This window comes from Eptesicus fuscus, chromosome 7, assembly GCF_027574615.1.
Source record: "Eptesicus fuscus isolate TK198812 chromosome 7, DD_ASM_mEF_20220401, whole genome shotgun sequence".
NCBI classification, from domain to species: Eukaryota; Metazoa; Chordata; class Mammalia; order Chiroptera; family Vespertilionidae; genus Eptesicus; species Eptesicus fuscus.
Window position 1 is genome coordinate 63,247,094 of NC_072479.1, and position 23,903 is coordinate 63,270,996.

The 23,903-nt window shown below is 39.9% G+C and overlaps 1 protein-coding gene across 1 annotated transcript in view; it reads left to right on the plus strand.

Moving 5' to 3' along the window:
• The window catches only part of DBX2 (developing brain homeobox 2), a 37,209-nt gene extending 22,072 nt beyond the window's left edge, over positions 1-15,137 (plus strand). Inside the window, exons 3-4 of the mRNA XM_054718475.1 lie at positions 8,257-8,444; positions 14,384-15,137. Of these exons, the coding sequence (XP_054574450.1) occupies positions 8,257-8,444; positions 14,384-14,716 (521 nt within the window). The 3' untranslated portion in view covers positions 14,717-15,137. The remainder of the gene's footprint in view (positions 1-8,256; positions 8,445-14,383) is intronic.
• Positions 15,138-23,903: the final 8,766 nt, after the last annotated feature.

The following is a 23,903-nucleotide window of genomic DNA, read 5'->3' on the forward strand; positions in this document are numbered from 1 at the left end:
TCCTGAAATGGAGTTCTCTTCTTCCTAAATGTTCATAAGTAGTTGGGGGTGGGAGAGGCGGGAGGGGAACTACTTAGTAGTATAGCATGCTTATTCCTGACCTTGTCTATAGCCCTTGCCTGAACATAATATCTAACAGGGCAGTGAATAAAAGTCCTGATTTTAGATTTCCTCAACTAATGCACAAATACAGAACAGGGGAGGAGATAATTGGGCGAAGAGAACAAAGTAGGGGAGGGTTGTACTTATAGCTCAGTGTGTCTACAGAATGATGTGGGGATGTTGGATTGTGCTTTTGGAAGTAGACTATCCAGAACAAAGGGAGATAATAGTCCTGTTGGACTCTGTAATGGTCAGATTGCCTACGCCTATTCAGTTCTACAGGTCCACGTTAAAAGGCACCTGGAACAGATTTGCATATAAAAACCAGGTCAAGAGGTAGTCAGCAACTAAAATGGTGAAGGAGCTATATGCCTGGTCAGGAATTTTTTAAAGTAATTGACTATTTTTGGCCTGGAGAAGAGAAATAATAGGGAGAACATGACGTTATCTTTAAGTTAGATATACGGTATTTATTACAGATATAAAGGAAAAATTTGGGGCCAAGTGAGTAGAGTTTAATGGAAATTGAATTTGGGTTGAATATAAGGGACATTTTTTAGAAAATCAAATTGTGTGATAATGAAATATTATTATATAGCATTCCCAAATACTCGGTATATAGAGATTGGAAGATAACGTCCAGTTTAAATGGGGTGGGCTAGGAAAATGCTGTATCTCTTCTCTCCAGACATCAAATCCACGTGAATTACATAAAATGCACATGCACACTCCACAGTTGAAAATAAGAAGGGCCAGGAAGCTCTTCACAGGAGAGAAAATGAGGAAACCCTGACAGACAGGTGACAGGAGCTACAGCTGTTTGAGGGTTGTGGCAAACAAAGATGAGTCCACAGAGAGGCACCACAACATGTTGGAGGAAAGCAACTCTAGGAAGGAGACATGCAGACTCCTGGTTCAAAATAACTTACGTTTGAAGAAATGGTTCATGGGCCATTGGCATCCTAGCTGCCCTGGTGGAGAGGCCTGCATTAAACAAATGATCTGTCTCTTCGAGCTCTGAGAAGCTACTATTGAACCTGTAAAAAGGAGGAAGGGATGTGCTTCTGAAAGGTTGGTTGGTAATCTCTGACGAGCTATCCTGAAATCCTGAAATAATCATCACACACACACACACACACACACACACACACACACACACACACACTTAATCCTCACTGGAGACATTTTTTCCATTGATTTTTAGAGAGTGGAAGTGAGGAAGGAGGGAAAGAGGGGAGGGGAGGGAGAAACATTGACACGAGAATCAAACCCACGACCCCTTGATCCGTAGGCTGATGCTCTTAATCACTGAGGCAAACAGGCCAGGGTTTATATATATATTTTTTACTAAAAGCCTTCAGAGGTGTAGATTCATTGTTGCTTCATAGATGTGTGCGATAACTTTCCTTAAAGTCATAAGGATATTGGGTCATCACTGAGTCTTTAATACAGAAAGCCTGGTAAACTCAGAAAGAAAACCTGAAGCAGCATAGCTTATTACGAGTGGCCATCATATAGCACTTCTGGGGTTGCCGTGATCCCGAGGTAGCCCGGACTGGGAGTAGAGGAGAACAGGAAACAAGGCCAGTGCCATGGCAGGGCCCAGGTGCTTAGAATGGAGCAAAGACATGAGCCGTCCAAAGCCCTTCACAGGGCTTCCTGAAGCAATAAGGCGAAAGGATATCGGACAAAGGAAGCTGCCCCACACGGGATCAATACTCCAGAGATGCCAGTGAGTCAAGTGAGTCTAAACAGCACACCAAGTCCCGGTCCTCTGTTCCTGGGAGGGGCTGTGTTGGGTTGCAGGGGTGACAGTCAGGGCAGAGCTGCACTCTGTGCCCTTGGGCTGATGTCTAGAAAGCGACTTACCGACTTACCGGGTGCCGTCTTGTTCCCGAAGCTTGTTGGCTGTTCTAAACAGCAGTGCCTGACTTCAGAGTCCAGACATGTCTTCTGGAGGTTAAAGCAAAGGGGGAGGCAGAGGTTCCCACTAGCTTATCCAATGCTGTGTCTCTATTGCTCCCCCGCTCCCCCCCAAACAGTATCACTCACCACAGCGCGCCTCCATTTGCAGTGCCCTTCACTAGGCACATTACACACGGGGAGTCCCGGGGGATGGTGTGTGGAGGTCATCTCAGGATCTAGGGAATCATGTCTTGGAAAACTTTTCCAACAGGTCATTCTGCCATGTTCATGTGACTCTTCCCCACCTCCTGACTTCCTTCCCTGCCCACTCATAACGTCCACAGACGTTGGTATAATTTTAAAGAGCACTATGGGCCTCACTCTGCTTTGTTGTGTGACCTCAGTTGCCCGAGTTTTTTTCCTGTGGAAAACAGGGGTGATAATATATACCCCTGGTGAGGGTTGTAAAGATTACATGACATGCTGCGTGTAGTTAGCACATATATCAGCACATGTTGAGCCCCAAATATGTATGGAAGCTGCATTAGAAAATAATCGTCATAATGATATCCCCAATTTGGCGGAGCCTGTATGTAGCACCTTGAATTGGTGGCCCTGGCTTTTAATGCCTCTTTTCTACTCCATGCATCTGTTTATTTTTATATTATTCATTTGCATATTTATTTTTTGTCACCTGGGAGTTTCCATACCACTCAGACATTTGCCATGAACTCGGGAATAGTCGGAGGCATTTGTTGCTTCGAGAGATTTTTGAGTCACCAAGTTCCTGAAGCCCATGCTTGTTTTGCAGGTGTAAATGTGAGCACATATTCGTAGTTTTAGAAAGTTTGAAAACAGTGGGGGTGCATCAGTGTGGTTAATGCTTAGATCCAGAGAGAGCTTATAAAATCCTCATGGGTCCAACAGGGCAAGGAGCATCGGTGGTAGCGCAGCTTCCTGTGGGACCCGAGGCACATCGCTGCGTGAACGCAGGCATGAGACGTGTGCATTAACCAGGCAACTAGCAACGGAAGGAAGAATGTGATAGTCTTTATCGTTACCATAGTTTTTGCTTGTTCACTGGCTGTATTCGTGTTTGTTATGGACACTGAAAGCTAAGGGCTGGACCCAGGAGGACCCTTTGGCCCTCAAACCACTCCAGCTCTTTTTTTCAGAGAATGAGGTCTGATTTGGGTCCATGACCTCAAAAATGTTAGTACGTGTAACTTATTTGTAGATTCCTTTGATGGGGATTTTCTTTCTCTTGGCTTAAAAGTAATTCATTAAGAAAAACCTATGGGTTTCTGTTTTAGGGGCATTTAAATGTGTTACTCCATTATTTTATTTAAACAGATCTTATTGAAGAAGGGGTTAAATGAGTAGAATCACGATTTCTACTTATAAAAACCTCTACTTAAAAAAAAATATATATATATATATATTTTAACTAACCGGATAGGTCCATACATTTGTTTTGCATTTCTACATAGATATAAAAAGTTTTATAAACTCAGAAAATATTGGCCCTTTTAAAATGCTAAGTTGGTCAGGTCCTCCTTGAAAGGCTCTCCCTGTGTAAGTTATAACCTGGCCCTAAGCTACCTTCCCAGTTTATCCCCTGTGTCTCCCTAGTCATACCCTGAAATCTGGAGACACCAGGCTGGGCGAGCTTCCTAGATCCACCATGTTTCACACTTGTCCTCGCCCCACTCGTGTGTCTGCGCTGCCTGCTTTGTCTAGATGGCCAGCAAGGGGAAGTGCCGTTCTTCTCACAGGACTTACTCTGTTGGCCTCTGGACTCAGTGGCTTCTTACCTGGCAGTCTGAATGCTGTCACTGCTGTGGTCTGTGGGCGTTTATCTCCCGGTGCTGCGGCTGCCTGTGTTCTCCTTGGACCTCTTCTCATCAACTGTGAGCACCCGAAGGATGGAGTGGATTCATCTTCAGTTGCCACTCAGCAGCAACTCAACCACTCTGCCAGATTATTCCCCCAAAGATTGCTTGATCATTTGCTGTTTTCTTTAGAAAATAGAACCAGACTCCAAATGTAGAGGAGAGATGAATTATTTGTCCACAGCTCTCCAACCGTAGCCTGTCTTAGTGTTTATTTTTGCCTTTTCAGTATTTTTCCTCTGCATTTTGCTTAGTTGTAAGCATAGTATATATCTTTGCTGCTGCCTGATCTTCAAAGTCCTCATCTTTAATGATTCCTTAACAGTTCACCGAGTAGATATAGCGTAAGGTACTTTCCCTTTGAATATGTAGGTTTCTGTCTCTAAGTTTTAATATATGTGGCTATCGTAATGATAGAGCGGATATATTTACAAGCTAAGAATGCCAGAATCAAAATATCACGTGAGCAGGCCACGCAGTGAGCAGGCTGCACAGGGCATGCCCTGTAGTCAGGCTCACAGTCCGATCCAGGACAGGGCGCAGAGCTGTGGCCACAGGCAGGAGCGCTGGCTGTGTTTACACACGTTCTTTCCTTCCAAGTTTTGACCCATCGCGCCTGAGGAGAGAAGCGGGGTGGGCAGAGGAAGGATCCGAGCACTGGGATTCTGAAAGCCTTGTTACCAGCTGAGCTCTGTGTCCTCTGGGCAGCATTGGCCCTTAACTGCTCTGAACACTTCATCTGTACAGAGGATGTCTGTGGCATGCGATTCTTATAAAAATCAAAAGAAATCCAACAAGGGGGAAAATAGATTTGTGGGATTTTTACTGTGGGATTGGCACTGAAATTTTCTTGTGCTGTTTCATCAAATCCTTAGAGCAACCCTATAAGAGGAGCTGAAAGAGATTAACTTGCTCCAAGTCACACTGCTAAGTGCTGAGATCCAAATCCAGTTTGGAGTTCTATCCTCCCAAGTCCTTTGTCCTGAGGCTTCCTAGAGAGACATCTTCCCACCAGATACCTCTGTGCTCTGAAATAATGCACAAGGGCCAATCCCAAGGTCTCTGTACTGAGGCAAGTTCAGGGAAGAAAAGCACTTAGAAAAAGATGGACATATTGAGATATTTAGAATATTTTTTATTATTGACCGATATTTTGTAAAATTCATTAAATCTCTGATAAAGAAATAGTGAATATAGTAGTAAAACCTGACTTTGAGAGTTGACCTTGGCATGAGACAGGCCAAAATAGGTGGTTCTATAAATGGAGAGTTGACTAAGACCCTATGAGAGGATGCATGGATGGGGTGGGTATCACTAAAAGTAGACTTTGTAAGGAATTGGGTGTGATTATATTCCAGGGCTGTGGCATTCCTAAGGAGATGTGAATGTTATGGAGCTGGAAGAAAAGAGAGAGAGGCCAATGGTTCTTCTTGCAACATGAGGATGAACCAGAATGCGGGGTAACCCAGGGTTGAGGGATGTGCTGGGCGATGTTTGCAGCCTTTTAGACAAATAGGAAAGGGAGCTATCTTATTACAGATGCAGAATTAACCAGATTTATTTATTTATTGGCATTCTCTTTCTAAAATACATGTCGGAATGTGTGAGAATTGTGTAGGGTTAGGGGCCTTTGTTTCGGAATTGGTCTTTCTGGGTTTGAAGCCCTAGCCCTGTGGTCGGCAAACTGCAGCTCGCGAGCCACATGTGGCTCTTTGAGTGTGGCTCTTCCACAAAATACCATGGCCTGGGTGAGTTTATTTTGAAGAAGTGGCGTTAGAAGAAGTTTAAGTTTAAAAAATTTGGCTCTCAAAAGAAATTTCAATTGTTGTACTGTTGATATTTGGCTCTGTTGACTAATGAGTTTGCCGACTACTGCCCTAGCCCATGTGACCTCAGATAAAGTTACTTACGTTACCTAAGCTTCATTTTATTTATCTATAAAATGGGGAGAATGATAGTAGCATTCATAGCATTAATATAATAAAAGGCTAATATACAAATTGTCCCCTTGGGAGTTCGACTGACCGGGAGTTCAACTGCTCGCTGTGACATGCGCTGACCACCAGGGGGCAGCATAGAACTAAGGAAGGCCCTGGTCAGCAGCCGGAAGGCCCCAATCAGCCCTGATCGCCTGCCAGGCCTAGGGACCCTACCCGAGCACGAATTTCATGCACCAGGCCTCTAGTAAATGAAATAATGCATGTCAGTGGCTTCAAACAGAGTAAGTATTAGATCTTCACTACCTATTGGGTAATGTCCCAAACTCTTGTAGTCCTCTGTGATCTGGCCCAATTCCACTCCATAATCCCTATGCCAGAGGTCCAAATGTCTTCCAGAGCCTGGCAGGTAAAATGCAAACTAGGTGAGGCTATGGCAAACTGGGGGCCATGGCCTCCATCTAAAGGAACACCTACGACTCACTCTGGTAGCCATTAGCTTTGTGGGAGAGGGAGCCCAGTGTGGTGCCCTTTGAAGGGAAACCTGGAATTTACATGAAACCTCCCGGTTATTACACGTGGACAATTACATCAGAATCCTTAACACTGTAAAACCGAGCAACGCCCGCTTGCAGGCTGGATCTGGTTGTCAGCTTGCACTTCCTGCTTCAGGCCCTTCCCCAGCCTTGCAGCCTGCTTACTTGTCCTTGGACAGACTTGATTCCCTTGTGCCGTAGTGCTTTCAGATGTGCCAGTCACTCTGCCTGGATCGGCCTTGGTGCTTTCTCTTTTGAACTGGTTTGTTCTCTCAGACTTGGCTCAACCTAACTATTTTCTCTGAACTCACTATTTCCTCCTTTGTGATGCCGTAGCTCTTACAGATCATTCTGTTCTAGTACTTACATCTGTATGCAATGTCTATTCATTCGCTTGTTTATTTAGAAGAAAAAAAATTATCAAGCACCAAAATGTGTACCAGCTACAGCTGTAAACTAGAGTCCTGCTTCCCTGGTGCCTGTTTCTGGAGTGATGGTCAGGTGTCAGTCCTCCCACAAGACGGTGAGTGAGCTCCTTGAAGGCAGGGACCATGTGGTAGTTGTCTGGTTTCCTTAGCAATTAGCCCAGTGCGTCTGATACCCAGTGTATTAGTGTCTTCTTGCTACGGTAACAGATTTTCACAAACCTAGCGTCTTACAGCCATACACACATATTACCTTACAGGTTTGGAAGTTTGGAGCCTGAAATGGTCTCACTGGACTAAAATCACGGGACCGGCCGGGCTGCATTCCTTCTGGAGGCTCTAGGGGAGAAAGAACCTGTTCCCTTGCCTTTCCCCGTTCCCAGTGGCTGCCTGCATTTCTTGGATGTGGCCGCATCCTCCTCCATCTTCAAAGCAAGAAGTGTAGCACCTTCAAATCTGTCCCCATTATTATTATTATTTTTTTGTCTTCCTCTTCTTGTAATTATCTGGGGCCCACCTGGATATTGCAGGATACTCTCCCCATCTCAAGGTCATCTGATTAGCAACTGTAATTCCATCTGTAACATTCCTCCCCCCTTGCCATGTCATGTAACATATTCACAAGTTATGGGGATTAGAACATGGGCATTTTGGGGGAGACCATTCTGCCTACCACAGCTGGGAAGATGAATGAATGAATGAATGAATGATGAATGAAACTCTCATGGGGTGGGAACGAGTGTTATGCTAGCCACATGAAGGCAGTAAAAGTAGTAAAAGTCTCAGACTTGAAGGAGTTGGTGATCAACTGAATTGCGACTTGTGGTGGTGGCTGTGATTGGGGGTTTTCCAAACCTCCCTTCTCAGATGAACCGTTCTCTGACTCTTACAAGCTTTCTCTGACATCCTGGAGTAAGATCAGACCCCTTGTTTTTTGCTCTTAAGATACCCTCCCTCCAAATACTTTATACTTATGATGCTGGTTCAGTCGATGCCTTTCACTGGATTTCACAGGTAATGAGTGGGGTAAGACATATCTTCTTTCTCAGTGGAGATAAGCATTGAACAGAGTGCCTGGCATATGGCTGGTGTTGAAAAGTTTCTGGAGAGGATAAATGAATGAGTAAATGAAGAAGTGGAGAGAAATGAAGTGTTGAAACCACCTGCTTCTTGTTCTGCATGGGAGCTGTGTTACCTGGGACCGTGGACTTTCTGACATGGCACACAAAGTCGGGAGGGAAAGCATAGGTTCTTTTTCCCCAGAGCGGGCCAAAGAGCCCTGATCAGATTCTCAACAGAGTCCGAGACCAAACCTTGGGAAAGAAGCCCTGCTCTAAGCGTGCGGCGCTCAGAGACGAGGGAACCTGGCCACCGTACAGACAAGGAGGACACTGACTGGGCAAGACGCAGGCTTCTCCACTAGCGCTAACTGGGCTTTGCATCTTTTTCCCATCTCTAGATGAGGAGAGTGTGCTGCCTCTCCTGGCACAGGACTCTAACTCCAAAGCTCGGAGGGGCATTTTGAGAAGAGCCGTCTTTTCTGAGGACCAGAGAAAGGCTCTGGAGAAAATGTTTCAGAAGCAGAAATATATCAGCAAAATAGACCGGAAGAAACTTGCCATCAACCTGGGACTAAAGGAATCACAGGTACTGAGGAGCAGGAAGATGGCCACTGCTCCTGATTTCTGAATGCATACGATGGGAGCCATCCGTTTGGCAAATACTTGTTGTACCAGGCTGGACCCTGAGCATTACTGAAATGATTTTCATAATTATTTTAGTGGGTGGAAATGTAGGTCACAGTTCCTATTTGGAAATGGGACCATTTGCTGAGAGGTCTAGGTTTTTGCCTCGTTAATTCTCCCCAAATAAATGTAAATGCTATGGATGTGGCATTGACGTCATTAAATTGTTTGCTCTGCTTTTAGAAAAGCAGGCTACTTAATCCCCTACAAAAACAGGAACCAAGTTTCCTGTCTTTTTCTTAATTTTTAATCCAAAACCAAGGTATGAATGAGTGACTCATAAATAACTCAATAGATTTCATTATTTTGTACTTTGGGTTTATATCAAGTATAGTTGAGCAATTTCAAATTTGCAACACTTGCAAACCTTTCTTGTACATCGATGTTTCATATAATTTTGGATGAGACTTGGTGGCCTTTTGGGAGGCATAGAATACTCCATTTAAAGATTGGCCTGCTAATTATAAACAAGACACTAGCATTTACCATTTCGTCCTTAGCACCATGTGAAATTAAGCACTATAATCATCCACATTTGATAGGTGAGGAAATGTGGAGAAGTAAACAGAGAGCCAATGCCCCACCCCAGGCAACCTGACTCTGGAGTTTGCATTCTCCTTAACCTAGAACAGTGGTCGGCAAACTCGTTAGTCAACAGAGCCAAATATCAACAGTACAAGGATTGAAATTTCTTTTGAGAGCCAAATTTTTTAAACTTAAACTTCTTCTATTGCCACTTCTTCAAAATAGACTCGCCCAGGCCATGGTCATTTTGTGGAAGAGCCACACTCCAGGGGCCAAAGAACTGCATGTGGCTCGCGAGCCGCAGTTTGCCGACCACTGACCTAGAGCCACCATGTACAGCTGTGAAGGATATTCACTGCACAGGGCACTTGGCTAAGGAAGATGGCAGCGACTGGTACTCTGCTTTCCAAGCTGGCTTTCCTGGTGCAGGGCTACATCCACCTGAATATTTTAAATCAGCATAAAGGCATTGAAGAGCTAGCAGAGGCTCAGCTCTGTTCTTCCTTTGATACAAATGACCTGGTTGCTAACTTTGGCTTTTATTTCAGCCAGTTATCTTTGGATGAAACTCTCCTTAGCCCTGCTTGCTTTCCTTAGGAAGCGATCTGTTTGTTTCCCCCTCCCCACCCCAACTCCTTCTAGTCCTAGGAAGCAGTATGTGATGTGGTAGAGGGTCATTGGCCTACATCAGCCAGTCTATGTTTTGCTCATTGTGTGGTACTGATGAGTTCATTAACCTTAACTAACTGCTCTGTACCTCAGGCTCTAACTTAAAAAACAGGGGGCAATGTAGAAATTCTTTCTATGTCACAGGAATTTTGGGTACATGACAGATAAATCAGTAGCTATGTCTTGATGGTCTACTGTGTGCAAGACATTGTGCTGGGTAAGCAGTAAGAGGGAATATCCGTAAGCACTGATTTAGATACACCACTCCCACCCTCCCCACCCCCAACCAGGATTTCCTACAACCAACTGGGAAAACAAAGCAGAAGCTTGTTAACAATGTAAGACGATAGGGTGGGAGACATCATCTGGTAGGTAAGATATACGGCCAAATAAAGGAGCACGATCAGTGGTCCTCCGGGTTGTATCTCTAGAGCCTCATAGTAATTCCAATCTCTGGAAAGGACAGCCGTATGGCTGGTCTGCATACACGTGGGGAGTTAGTGATGGAACTGTCTGATCCTCAGAGGAATTGTGGGGTCTGAGTGAGGAACACAGAGGGCTGAGTAGGCTGGCCTGCATCCCATTGGTATAGATGAGAAGCTCCAGAATCAGAGGGGAGAAAATGTGCAGTTTTGGGAGGTCAGGGACCTCTGGTTAAATAGGAACTTGAAGTAGATATTAAAAGTAGCTAGGTTTGCCATAGCTGGTTTGGCTCAGTGGATAGAGCGTCAGCCTGCAGACTGAAGGGTCCCAGGTTGGATTCCAGTCAAGGGCACATGCCAGGGATGCGGGCTGAATCCCCAGGAGGGGGCATGCAGGAGGCAGTCAGTCAATGATTCTCTCTCATCACTGATGTTTCTATCTCTCTCTCCCTTCCTCTTGGAAATCAATAAAAATATATTTTTAAAAAAGTAGCTAATTTTGATCTGATGGTGCTTTGAGAAGGGGTGAAAATCTCTGACAATACATATGGTCTTTTTAAAATTTGACTCGGAAAAAAGAATGCAGCAAGCATAGCAAAGAGTATTTATGAGGGATGAGCACAGTCTCTCCATTCAAGAAAACAAACTGTTATCTTCCAGTTCCCATCCATAAGCACATAGTTTTACACAATTGATTACATTGTTTTTTAAAATTCAAGTACCTCAGGGATGAATGCTTTTTATTTTACTGAATTTGGTGAACATCTCAGAAGTAATTTAACATTTTGTTATTTGCATATACATCTAATTACACATTTAATACATGGCATTTCTTATGGTCAATTCAAACAAAAGAGAAATTGGAAAAGTTAGAAATGAAAACTCATCTACTCCCCTAACAATCCAACTCCTTGGTTACTACTGTCATTTCTAAATGGCTCTTGTTTGAGTTTATTGACATGTCATGTGTTTTTTTAAAAATATATTTTTATTGATTTCAGAGAGGAAGGAAGAGGGAGAGAAAGAAAAACATCAATGATGAGAGAGAATCATTGATTGGCTGCCACCTGCATGCCCCCCACTGGGGATTGAGCCCGCAACCCGGGTATGTGCCATTGACCGGAATCAAACCTGGGACCCTTCAGTTTGCAGGCCGACACTCTATCCACCGAGCCAAACCAGCTAGGGCGTGACATGTCATGTGTTTTTTAAAAAATAAATTTGTATGTGTGTTGTATATGCACTAACATTGCATAATGACTACCATGTGCTCTTACATTTGATGTTGTTATCCTGCCAATGACTCTATGAGAGAGCTGCTTTTATTATTGCTATTTTACAAAGGAAGGAATTGACACCTAGAATGGTGTATGTATATTTTTAAATAAAAATGGGATGATACTATGCATATAATTTGACTTTTTCTGAAGGACAATACAAACCACCTGTATAACCAGCACACAGATCTCACAGTAGAACATGACTTGGGCCAGTAGCCTCTGGCCTATCCCCTCCCAGCCACTACCTGTTCCTTCCACCAGCCATCTAACTGCACAGATAAAATTTGCCTGTAAATGGAATCATTCAGCACATATTCTTTGGTACATGGCTGCTTTTATGTAACATTATGTTTGTGAGATTCATTCGTGTTGTGGCATGTAGCAGTAACTCATTAGTTTTCATTGCTGTGCATCATCACATGACATACCAGTTCATTCATTCTAATGGTGGGCACTTGGATTGTTCCCAGTTTCTGGCTATTATAAAAAGTGCTGCTGACAATGCCTGTTGTTTTGCACTTTGCTTTTTCTCCCCATTGAATGTCATGGGATGCATCCTTCCAATGTCATACGTACAGATTTACTTCATTATTTTTTAGTATCTCATACAAACATTTGCATAGATATACCATAATTCAGTTAGTCATTCTCAACTTTTGTTTTATTTTATTTATCTTTATTGTTGAAAGTACTACAGATGTTCCCCTCCCCCCCCCCCATTAGCCATTCTCAACTTTATGTTACTTCCAAGTTTCACTATTGCATATCTTCATGCACTTTTAAAATATTTCTGTAAGATAGGGAACTAAGATTGGATTTATATGTTAAAGTGTATGTACATTTTAAATTGTGATAGATTAAAATATTCCTTTCCAAATATATTATTGTATCAAAATACTGAATTAAATCATATTTGCACTCTTAATTACAGTTTCTTTTTGCAAACCTTCCACTATTTATAATTTTTAAAACATTGCAAAGTCATTGGCAATGAGTTTTAAAAAAAATTTTCCTAATTACCAGAACTTGAGGGTCTCTTGATCATTTTACTAGCTATTTTAAATCTTTGAATTGGCCTTTTCATGACCAAACCATTTTTTTCTATCATATTTTCTTTTCATTGATATGCAGCAATTATTCTGGCTGTTAATCAAAATTTTGGAATATTATGGTTAGTAACATTTTTCTGTTATAGCTGTTGCAAAAATCCCTCCAACTTTTGTGTATTGTTGTTTTTTGTGGTTAAAATATACATAACATAAAGTTTAACCACTTAGACTTTTTTAAATGTACAATTCAGTGACATTAAGAACATTCACACTGTTGTGCAACCATCACCTACATTCACCTCTAGAACTTTTTTCGTCTTGCAAAACTGAAACTCTGTACCCATTAAACAATGTTTCCCCACTCCTCCCTCCCCCAAGCCCCTGACAACCACCATTTTACTTGCTGTCTCTATGAATTTGACTACTTTAGGTAAGTTATATGAGTGTATCATACTATATTTGTCCTTTTGTGACTGGCTTATTTCATGTAGTATAATGTCTTCAAGGTTCATTCATATTGTAATACATATCAGAATTTTCTTATTTTTTGTACATACAGTAATATTTTATTGTATGTCTATACTACATTTTATTAATCCATTCATCAATGGATACCTGGATTTCTTCCATTTTTTTGCTTTTGCGAATAATGCTGCTAAGAACATAGGTATACAAATATCTCTGAGTCCATGTTTGTTTGTTTTTAATTATAGGTGGCATACAATATTAGTTTCAGGTGTACAACATAGTGATTTGACACATATATTTTACTATGTGATCACCACAATAAGTCTAGTAACCAGTTGTTGCCATGCAAAGTTATTACAATATTATTGATTATATTCCCTGTGCTGTACACTTAAATGGCTTATTTACTTTATAGCTGGAAGTTTATACCTTTTATTCCCCTTCACCATCTTCACCTATTCCCCAGTTGTGAAATTTTTGCTCAGGCACAGTTGACTACCCTATAGGTAAAGAGGGAGGTTAATAGAAAAAGGAGACTCCCGTAGGGTGGTGGAAAGGTATGGCTCAAATTAGAAACCACAGTTGTAAGTACTTTTGGGTTAATTATAATCAGTTGTTATCTATTGAGCCTAATTATTCCAGTTTGATAAATTCTGGGAGTAATCAAACTTGGAAACTGTATAAAGCCCGAAATTTATCAAAACATTGTAAAATGTATTCTTAATTTAGTCTCCGAAAGCTCCTGATGAGATCCAAATGCTTATGAATCTGGGCACTAGAACAGGACAATCGTGTATTCTAGTCTAAGCACCGTGTGACCTGGAACTATTTCTCGCCCTGAGCCTCAGTGTTCTTGCATGCTAATGAGGACTTCTTGAAGACATTCTGAGCATCAAATTCTGTAACCCATGTAGAGTGCATAGCCTGACCCCAGTACAAAATAAACACTCAGATGCTATTACCAGTAGATAACATTTCCTTTGAATAAATAATTTAGCACAAACTAAATGATTTAAAATATTGAAGAGACAATGGACGCAAAACTCTGGGGGGTGAGGGCATGAATGGGTGTGGGGTGGGGGAGGGTAATGGTAAGATATGTATACATATAATACCTCAATAAAAAAAAAAGAAAAAAAAAAAATATTGAAGAGAGTTAAATCAGTCTTGAAAGATGTCGGACTCATAGGATGTAACCGATTTACCACAGTTGTCTTGCTTCTTAAGTATATGTGGGGATATTGTATTAAAGTACTTTCTCAGTTATTTTTGAATGACCCCAAGTGAAAAGCCACAAGGACTTTGCTAGACTGGCTGTCACGATAAGGTAGTCTGTAGAAGGCCCAATAGGAGAAATGAATAGTGTCAAATGCTGAAGTGAATGAATGTCGAATAAGTGAACATTTTATCCAATTATCTTATCAATAGGTGAAAATTTGGTTTCAGAACAGAAGGATGAAGTGGCGGAATTCCAAAGAAAAGGAAGTGCTTTCCAACAGGTGTGTCCAAGAAGCAGGCCTTCCGGAGGACCCCCTCTCGTGTTCCGCTCTGGGCTTCCCTTCTCCGTGTCCTTCCCTCTGGGACGGCTCCCAACAGCACTCGAGTCCCAGGTGGAGGGAGAATTTGCCAGAACCTCCAGAAAGACTAATCCAGGAGAGTTCGGGGGCACAGCCCCCAGAAGCCAATTCACTGCGAGGTGCCTTATATTTGTGTTCTGAAGGAGAAGCTGGAGACAAGGGCGTACTTACCGGGGCCGTCTGAATGGAAGCGTTCCTCCACGTTAATTTAAAAGAACACTTAACTCATAATGTTTGGACTCTAAAGCCAACTAGCTTGTGCCTCATCAGTGCCTAAAACCTAACAACGTTGGAGTGATGCAGGAACTAATGCTTTAGGAATCTTTTCCCATTGTTCTGTTATTTGGGTCTTAGACTCAGACTTAATTTGTAAGTGGAATAGAATCTCCCAGAAAGTATGATGGAAGTGAAAAAAAAAATGAGAGTGGTAGTTGGCTCAGTCTAAATATGTGTATATATATGATGTGTCTCTATGTGTATATGTATATAAATATTCATTAAAATACATTAGTAGAAACGCCAGTTTCTCTTTAAATACCGCATTGAGCAAATTCATCTCCTTTTACATGAAGAAAAACCAACCATTGGCCAAATGTTATTAATTTTTAAGAACTGCTATAAAAGTTGGATTTTAGTCCAAATTTGTATATCATCAGAACATGTTTTTAAAATTTTTCTATTTTCTGGTTTCATTCAGGAACCAGCTGTAAATGAGTTTTAACAACTCAGCAATCCCAATCAAATGAGCCAGTGTTAGATACATACATTGAAAGTATATGTTTAAAGTTAATCCAACAAGCAAACTAGAAGAATTTCTGGATGTAACTATTAGTATTCTTAATTTCCAAGTCTCTGGATTTTATCAGGCCATCGGTGAGAGAGGTACCCATTTAACCAATGATTAAATTTTGAGCTCTTTTCTGTAAGGATGGGCCTTAATCAGGGTTTGCAAAGTAAAATGCCTCTAAGGGCCTGTCAGATTAAAAAAAAAAAAAAAAAAAAAAAGGGCATGACCCACCTAAAGATATTTGAGTTTTTTAAAATAGTGTGTTGGCCAAACAAAACATCTGTGCCAAGCTATTTGTGACCTCCTGCCAAGACTTCAAGAAGTGTCACAGTTTTTTAAATGTTCCAATTGGACTTCAGAACACAATACCGAAGGAATCTATTGTGATTTCTCTTTGCACATCTAGGTATAGACTTAATTTTCCACTTAGGTGGTATACACTTATATATGTTAGGCTATTTTTATGTATTAACAAACACCAGACAGATGTTTTATGTTTTTGAGTACCCTGAAATAGTATTATTATAAAATTGCCTTTCTGGTAATGATTTGCTTAGTTAATCTAGAATTTTTATTCCAGGTCCAAGAAAAAATTATGTTTTACTTTGAAGGAAATGAGGCAGAGAAAAGGAAATGATATGGTTTGAACTAGGTTATTATTAATCTGCAGACAAGAAACAGTATTAGAAGTTCGTGATGTGGCATCTTGTTAGTGGGAAAGCTACATAAAGAGAGTGGCTTCCAATGTGCTTATGTTCTTAACTATAGTCTTGGAAGGTTTAGAAAAGAGTATTTCACCACTATGCTGTACACCTGAAACTAATATAATGTTGAATGCAGCTGTAATTGAAAAATAAAACAGTGTAAGAAAAGAAAAGGTAATATTTCAGAAGATAATAGTTTTAGTCAGCATCAGGAAATTATTTTCTGTGAATGGAATTTGAATTGGTGTATGCTAGCTTGTGCCTTTATCACAAGATCTTTTATTTAAAAGACATCTCAGCAGAAGCTTCTCAGTGCCTCCTTGTGGGAAATAGAGGCAGCAATATTCTGACAACAAAGTAAATTTTTAAATTAAAATGTTCTTTATTTTTAAGTTATTAGTTTCAGGTGTACAACATAGTGATCAGACAGTTATATAACTTATGAAGCAATCACCCTGAAAAATGATTTATAGTGTGGTTTCTTTTCTTTATATGATGTTAACCTCATTTACATTTAATGGGTCCTTTCTATGTGCTATGCCTTTAGGGTGGGTTAACTCATGACAATAACCTTATGAGTAGGCACTATTGCTATCAGGATTCCTGTTACCCAGACAGGGGGCCTGAGGCAATGTGGTTAGGGTGATTGGCCGTGAATAAATGAAATTTGGACCCTGGCAGTCAAGTTTCAAATCTTGAAATCTTACCAACTATGTGGGGGTGCATACCACTATGGGATGCACTGTAAGACGTAACACTTTGAGGATTGCAGTGAAATTTATTTTAAAAATTCAGAACCATATTATACTTTACAAGCTCTTATTTGGGGAATGGTTTTCCTTCACTATTCTCTTCTCTGTTCATTTTAAAGTTTAGGGAAAGTAAAGAATTGCAAAAGCCCTAGCCGTTTTGGCTCAGTGGAGAGAGCATCGGCCCAAGGACCGAAGGGTCCCGGGTTTGATTCAGATCTAGGGCACATATCTTGGTTGCAGGTTCCCCGGCCCTGGTCGGGGTGCATGCACAGGAGGCAACCAATCGATGTGTCTCTCTCACATAGATGTTTCTCTCTACCTCTCCCTCTCCATTCCACTCTCTCTAAAAATCAATGGAAAAATATCCTCGGGTGAGGATTAACAAAACAAAACAAAACAAAATTGCAAAAACCTTTAACTATGAAGCCTCTATAGAGATTAACTCCACAGGAGCATAAAATGGAATTTTTTAATTATCACTCATTGCTAATAAGTGCTTACCTACAGTCCATTTCTATTGAGAATATCTGGAAAATCAAGTGAGAGAAATTGTCATGGCCATTGATTACCCAGGTATTAGAAGGGGGCTAATGGTACTTAAGTGATCTTCCCCCAGGGTTTTACCCCATGCTCAGACTCAGCAGAGGTTTCTCTTTGTAAGATTGGCTTGATATTTGAATATACAAACAAATCTTCTAATTGGTTTCCACTCTGGAATGTGGTAGGCTTAGGAAAAACACTCTTTGGATGAATATATTAGGAGTACCTAGGAAACACAAGCACATACACACAGTACACATACATATGCCTGCTACACCTTTAACTTGGCCTTCACTTACCTGAGTTGTGGGAAAGAACTGGAGAGCTTGATATTCTAATTGACAAGGGTCTCCCTTCTCTCTTACCTTGTGCTCTGCTAGCCCTCCATTCACCTACTGTATATTACAGGTGTATTTTCCTCTGTTATCTACATGCTCTTTCCTTTTCTCCATGTGATCACACATTAGTGTATTTGTTGCTTCCCAGACAAATACTGCTCTAGTGAGCACCAGGACCATAGAAGTCTGGAAGCAAAAGTATTTAAAAAAATTTTAAGGAAATCATCAAATGGGTCTTAAGCAGATGAGAAGGACAAAATGGTGAGCACCATCCTCTAGCATCTATCAAGATGACTACTTTATAAAGCTAAATATAAAGGGCTGAAGTCTGTAAGCCGGTAAGAAAGGATCACTGGATGTGAAGACAGAGAACACCACAATTACTGATGTTTAAAAGGCAACTCTTTTCTCAGTAATGAGGTGGTTTGAGTGGGGAACCTAGTTATTTAGGCCAATGATTCTTAAGCTTTAAAAATCCACATGCATGAACAGGCCTTACCTTCCAATCAATTTTGGGTATGTGCTCAGATTTGGACGTATATTTCATACGTACTCTTCAACATCCACACCTTCCTCTCTACCCATGAGGATCATTATGCATATAATTTTTTTCACTTTTAAAGTATAAAATCACAATTAAATATGCTTGTCCAAACCATACATATTCCTTCTGGCTCCCTTCATTCCCCATTCTGATGCATCCTTTTATTTATTATTTTAAATTACATTTATTGGGGATAACATTGGTTAATAACACTATATAAGTTTTAGGTATACAATTCTGTAATACATCATCTGTATGTTGATGCATACTTTTAAAATGTATATACTTCCCAATGTGCTCCACCACTCTTCCCTTGATGAGCAATGATTTCATCAAGGTCTGCTAGCCTTTTTTTAATTGAATTTATTGGAGTGACATTGGTTAATAACATTATATAGGTTTCAGGTAAACAATTCTATAATACATCATCTGTGTCTGCTGGCCTTTTAATGCTCATTGCATTTTGCTCATAAGCCTGTGTTAGATATTGCCTCTGCAGTCATCTGAAATCCACAAATATATTTTTTCTTTCTGGACTTCAACACTTATTGGGCATTGTCCTGAGCTCTCTGTGAACAAGCAAGGGAGAGCACGGTTCTTGCTGTCAAGGAACTTATAATCTAGTCTTCTTGTCAAACAACATTGGAAATGTTCCATGCCACAGGTGACTGCAACCAGTAAATTTGGGGCAAAATATAATCTAACATCCTCCAAAACACCCATTTCTTCATTTGCAGTGGTGGTGGTGGTAGTGATAGGGTTAAGTAATCCACTATTCAGAAAAATACAAGCTACTTTGCATTGCTGGAGTTCTATGCTATCCTTCCTCCATTCAGCTACATCGGTCAAAAGAGGAGTCGGAAAGAGTCCAAGGGAAGAATTCAGTAACTTTCTTTTGTTCATAGTGCACTCTACTGTCTACTTTCTTCCTTCTCTCTTCTCAGCCTCAGATCAGCCTGTACTCATGGTGGGTGGGAAGAGTGAAGTAAAGGTAAATAACACAAGTAGTGGGATATAAGGATGATGAGTATTCTTTAATACACAGGGAAATTTTTACAGAATTAATTTATATATTTTTATAAACCATATCTGAAATAAACAACCTTGTTTAATAATTAACTACCTTAAGGACATAGCACTAGCCCCACAAAGATGGTTGTTAGCTTCCAGCTGTTAGTTGGGTTCCATTACATTATTATTTTGGTTATAAAAATTACACATGCCCATTATAAAGGAACACACCTGAAAATAGCTAACAAAGAAAAATGTATGTATAATTCTGCCATTTGGAGATAACCAATTTAGCTCTATTGTGAAAATTTTCACTCTTGAATGTATGTATATGTAAATATGTGTGTCTAAACAAATTATCCTGCTTTTTTAAACTTAACTTTATACAGAGAACATTTTCCCATGCCATTAAAATTTCTTTGAAACTGTTTATGTTGGTTGCATAATATTTCATTAACTCCTTCACTTCTTGAGGTGGACCAGGGCACAGGGCCAGGAGGTGGTAAGTCATGGAAAGAATGATCATGGGATCCTGTACCATAAAATGTACTGAAGAATAACAATCCAATGCTTATTATTTCTTTTAACTTCAATAAAATCTCAGCAAACATGAAACAATGAAAATTGAGGGAACTTGGCCTTATACCTGCTTTCAGTGGCGTTGAATATCAAGGAGTACCAAACATATCAAATGGAGAGCCTCTTCCAAAAAGCCACTGTAAAGTTGGTCAAAACAGCCTATTAATTCAAAATCCAAGGGAGCAGATACTCTTGGATTTCAGTACATAGCCAGCAGCAAACATACTAATGTAGGGTAATATTCTACCTGTCTTTAATTGTGCTTTCAGTCATATTTTTAAAATTTATCTTCATTGTTGAGAGTATTACAGGTATCCCCCTTCCTCCCCACCCCCATTGACCCCATTCACCAGGCTCCCACTCTCCCACCCCCATGCCTTCACTGCACTTTAGTCTGTGTTCATGGATGATGCATATATGTATATAAGTTCTTTGATTATTCTCTGCCTGTCCCCTTGATTTAGCTTTTCCAAGTATGTATTTTTGTCCACAACATGTGCAGAAGTCAAGCAAACTAATGCATGCCACCGAAGACGGAGATGGTAAGGCTGCTTTGCCTTTTTAGTCTAGACTCGCTCAGATGTCACATCTCTATGGATAGTCTCTCAAAGTTGCTTGAACAACTTTGAACAACTCTTGAAATTATGGGGAGAGTCTTTGGGGATCAGAACATTCCAACATTAAAAGGGAGCCTTTAATGTTATTTAAACACAAAGCAGAACCAACAAGTGCTTGATTCTAATCAAAAGCAGAAAAATCAGCATGTCAAAGTCTAATAAAACATAGTGATATAATTAATTCGTGATATATATCTAATTCTATTAGTATGAGTTTTCATTGTAGTTTCCTAGGGCTGACGTAACAGATTACCACAAACTGTGTGGCTTAAAACTACAGAAATGTATTTTGTCATATTTATGGAGGTCAAAATATTAGCCCAGCCATGGCCCCTCTGCAGACTTTAAGAAGCTGTCTCTTCCAGGTTTTGGTGGCTCTACGAGTTCTTTGGCTTGGGCTGTGTGACTCCAATCTCTACCTTTGACTTTATATGGTTTTCTTTCCTATGTATCTTGTCACACATTTCCCTTTGCCTTTCTCTAAGATCACCTATCGTTGGATTTAAAGCCGATTCTAAGTCCAGGATGACCACACTCAAAATCCTTAACTTACTTGCATCTGCAAAGGCCCTTTTTTCAAATAAAGTCACAGTCAGAGGTTCTGGGAGTTAGGATATGCACATACCAGTACTTTTTTTGGTAACCACTATTCAACCCACTATAACTGTATTCTATAATATCATAGTGAAATATCTAGAATAAAAAAAAAAAACACTTCTGTTTGCATTCCCTGTAATAGAATTTGATTTATATTGCTATGGCTTAAGCTTTTGTATAACCAAGCGATGTACTACTTGCAAGACTATTTGGAGCAGAGAAAGTTTTGTAAAAACTGCCTCCTTTTAGGATTTCTTTCTACACTGGGAAAATTTAAGAAAATACAGGACTAATTTTTTAAAGCTTTCACATGGATTCCAGATGTTGAACATTTAATCCAAGAAGGTGTTTCCTTATTATACAAATGTGGTGCACATCAAGAAATTGGCATTGTTTAATTTATGACTCACACGTGAACCATTGTTTTTTGTGATATAGTTATTTTAACTGATTCATAAACTAAACAATGTCAATATTTTGGACACATACCATATTTGTATAATGAGGAAACACCTTCTTACATCAAATGGTCAACATCTGGGATCCATGTGGGAATTTCTTTGAAATTTTAAATAAAGACAAATTAGCATGGTATACATTTTCTCAGAGATGCAGTTAGTTGGTAATCAAAAGACCCAGTGAACTTGGTACTACATTGTGGTTAAGCAAATAGGGATGTTGTTGGTAGAAACATTTAATGATGCTTTTACAACACTATTTTGGGGATGGGGTAAATGGAGGTATGTAGTGAAACACAATATGAACAATTTTGAATCAGGGATAAAAAAATCAACTCAATTAATTGGAGTGTAAGTTATCAAAGACTTTCTGGAGGGAAATTGATGACACAAATAAGGTGGTAAATGAGCATACTCCTTAACCAGACAATTCTGTTTACTGGAATTACCTTGAGGAAATAGAAATGTGCCAATAGTTTTATATAATAGGATGGTTGTCATAACCTATTAGACTTTACTTTCTTAAAGCAGTTTTAGGTTCACAGCAAAATTTATATGCTCTCTGCTCCACATACACACAGCCTCACCCTCTAGCAACATCTAGCACCAAAGTGATATGTTTGTTAGAACTGAAGACTTACATTGATACATCATTGTCACCTAAAGCTCATAGTTTACATTAGGGTTCACTTTTGCTGTTGTACATTCTATGGACTTTGAAAAATGTATAATGACATGTATCCATCATTATAGTATCAGACAGAGTAATTTCACTGCCCTAAAAGTTCTCTCATAATTTGTTTTTGATAACAAGAGGAGATTGGTTAAATCAATTTTTAGCAAATTTATATAATGAAGTCCTATGCAGCTATTGAAAATAACTTTGTAGATGAGTGGTGAACTGTAAAAATGGCCATGATTCATTGTTAAAGGTAAAATTAGATGATAAAACAATATGTTAATAGCCTAAAATTGTGTATTTGTGTGTGTGTGTGTGTGTGTACGTGTGTGTGTGTGTGTGTGTGTGTGTGTGTGTGTGTGTGTGTGTATGTACAGGTTTAGAGACAGGACTATACACCCCTATATTAACTATAGCAGTCTCTGAGTTGGGGTGAAAGATGATGTTTGCTTTCTTTTCCTTGTTCTTTATTTTCCAAATAACTTGTAAATCATATTACTTTTAAAATTAAAAACCAGACATTTTGACGTGGCTATCTCACAGCTATCTCAGATTCAAATGAGCTCTTCTGTCTTCTTTTTTTCTTTTCCCCCAGGCTTATAAATATCACCTCAGAATACAATAACTGTGCTTGGTGGCCTTTTATGTAGCCTCTTAACAACTTGGTTCCTCATATGTGATATGATTTTTGTTAGATTACTCCTAAGATCCCTTTCAGAATAAATTCTTAATTATAATAGTGAACTCTCCTAGAGCTTAGCCAGAACAGCTATTCCTATTTCTAGACCACAGGGCCTTTAGAGCTTAACTCCTTAGGTGAGCAATTGCTAGGAGGGAAAGAATGCCTTAACCCTTGGAGCCATTTTGCCTAGAATCTAGGACCATGTGGTTCCAAGACCGATTGCAGGTAGGTGGGACTAGTGTTTAAATCATTATCAGTTTAGGTGTTGTTTTTCTTGTTGCCAATTCACATTGTATTTTGAATTCTTCCTGAATTTATTATTATGTATTTTCTTCCTTTTTAATGTAAATCTCAAATCCCTTCCATTTTTCTGTTTTCCTTCTAATAAACAGTTCATATACAACACAATATTCAGATGATGTATTATAGAATTGTAAACTGAAACCTATGCAATTGTATTAACTAATGTCACCCTCATAAATTCAATAAAAATTTTGCAATAGAAATTGGTACAAGAAGTTAAGTATGAGCTCTTCTTTCACCTCAAATATTCACTAGTAGTTCCTTCTTTCAGTAAATAGCAAAATAGTTGGACAACATGGGAGTCAGCTGGATACTTTCCTCCTTGCTCCCTTCTTGTATAATTACAGCAGGTCCTTGAATAACTCATTTCATTCAATATCATTTGTGTTGTAACATTGAAAACAAAAACAAAAAAATTGCTTCCTGGCCAGGCCCAGGGCCACTGTTTGTGTGGAATTTGCAGATTATCCCACATCTGTGGGTTTCCTCCAGGGACTCCAGGTTCCTCCCACATCCCCAACATGTGCTCAGTTAGGTGAATTGAGGTGTCTACATTGTCCCATTCTGAGTGTGTGGGGGCAATGAAGGGATCATGAAGATTCTGAGACTTCTGGGCTAAGCAATGAGATAAACAATAAAGGCATCACTAAAGTGGTGAAGTGTGAGGAAGGAGTTTGAATTAGAAATATAATTTTGGACTCAAACTAGTCAGTCACTCAACTGCACATTGGTGAGAAATGGTTAAGGGTATCTGGGCTTGAGAGGAGACATCCATATTGG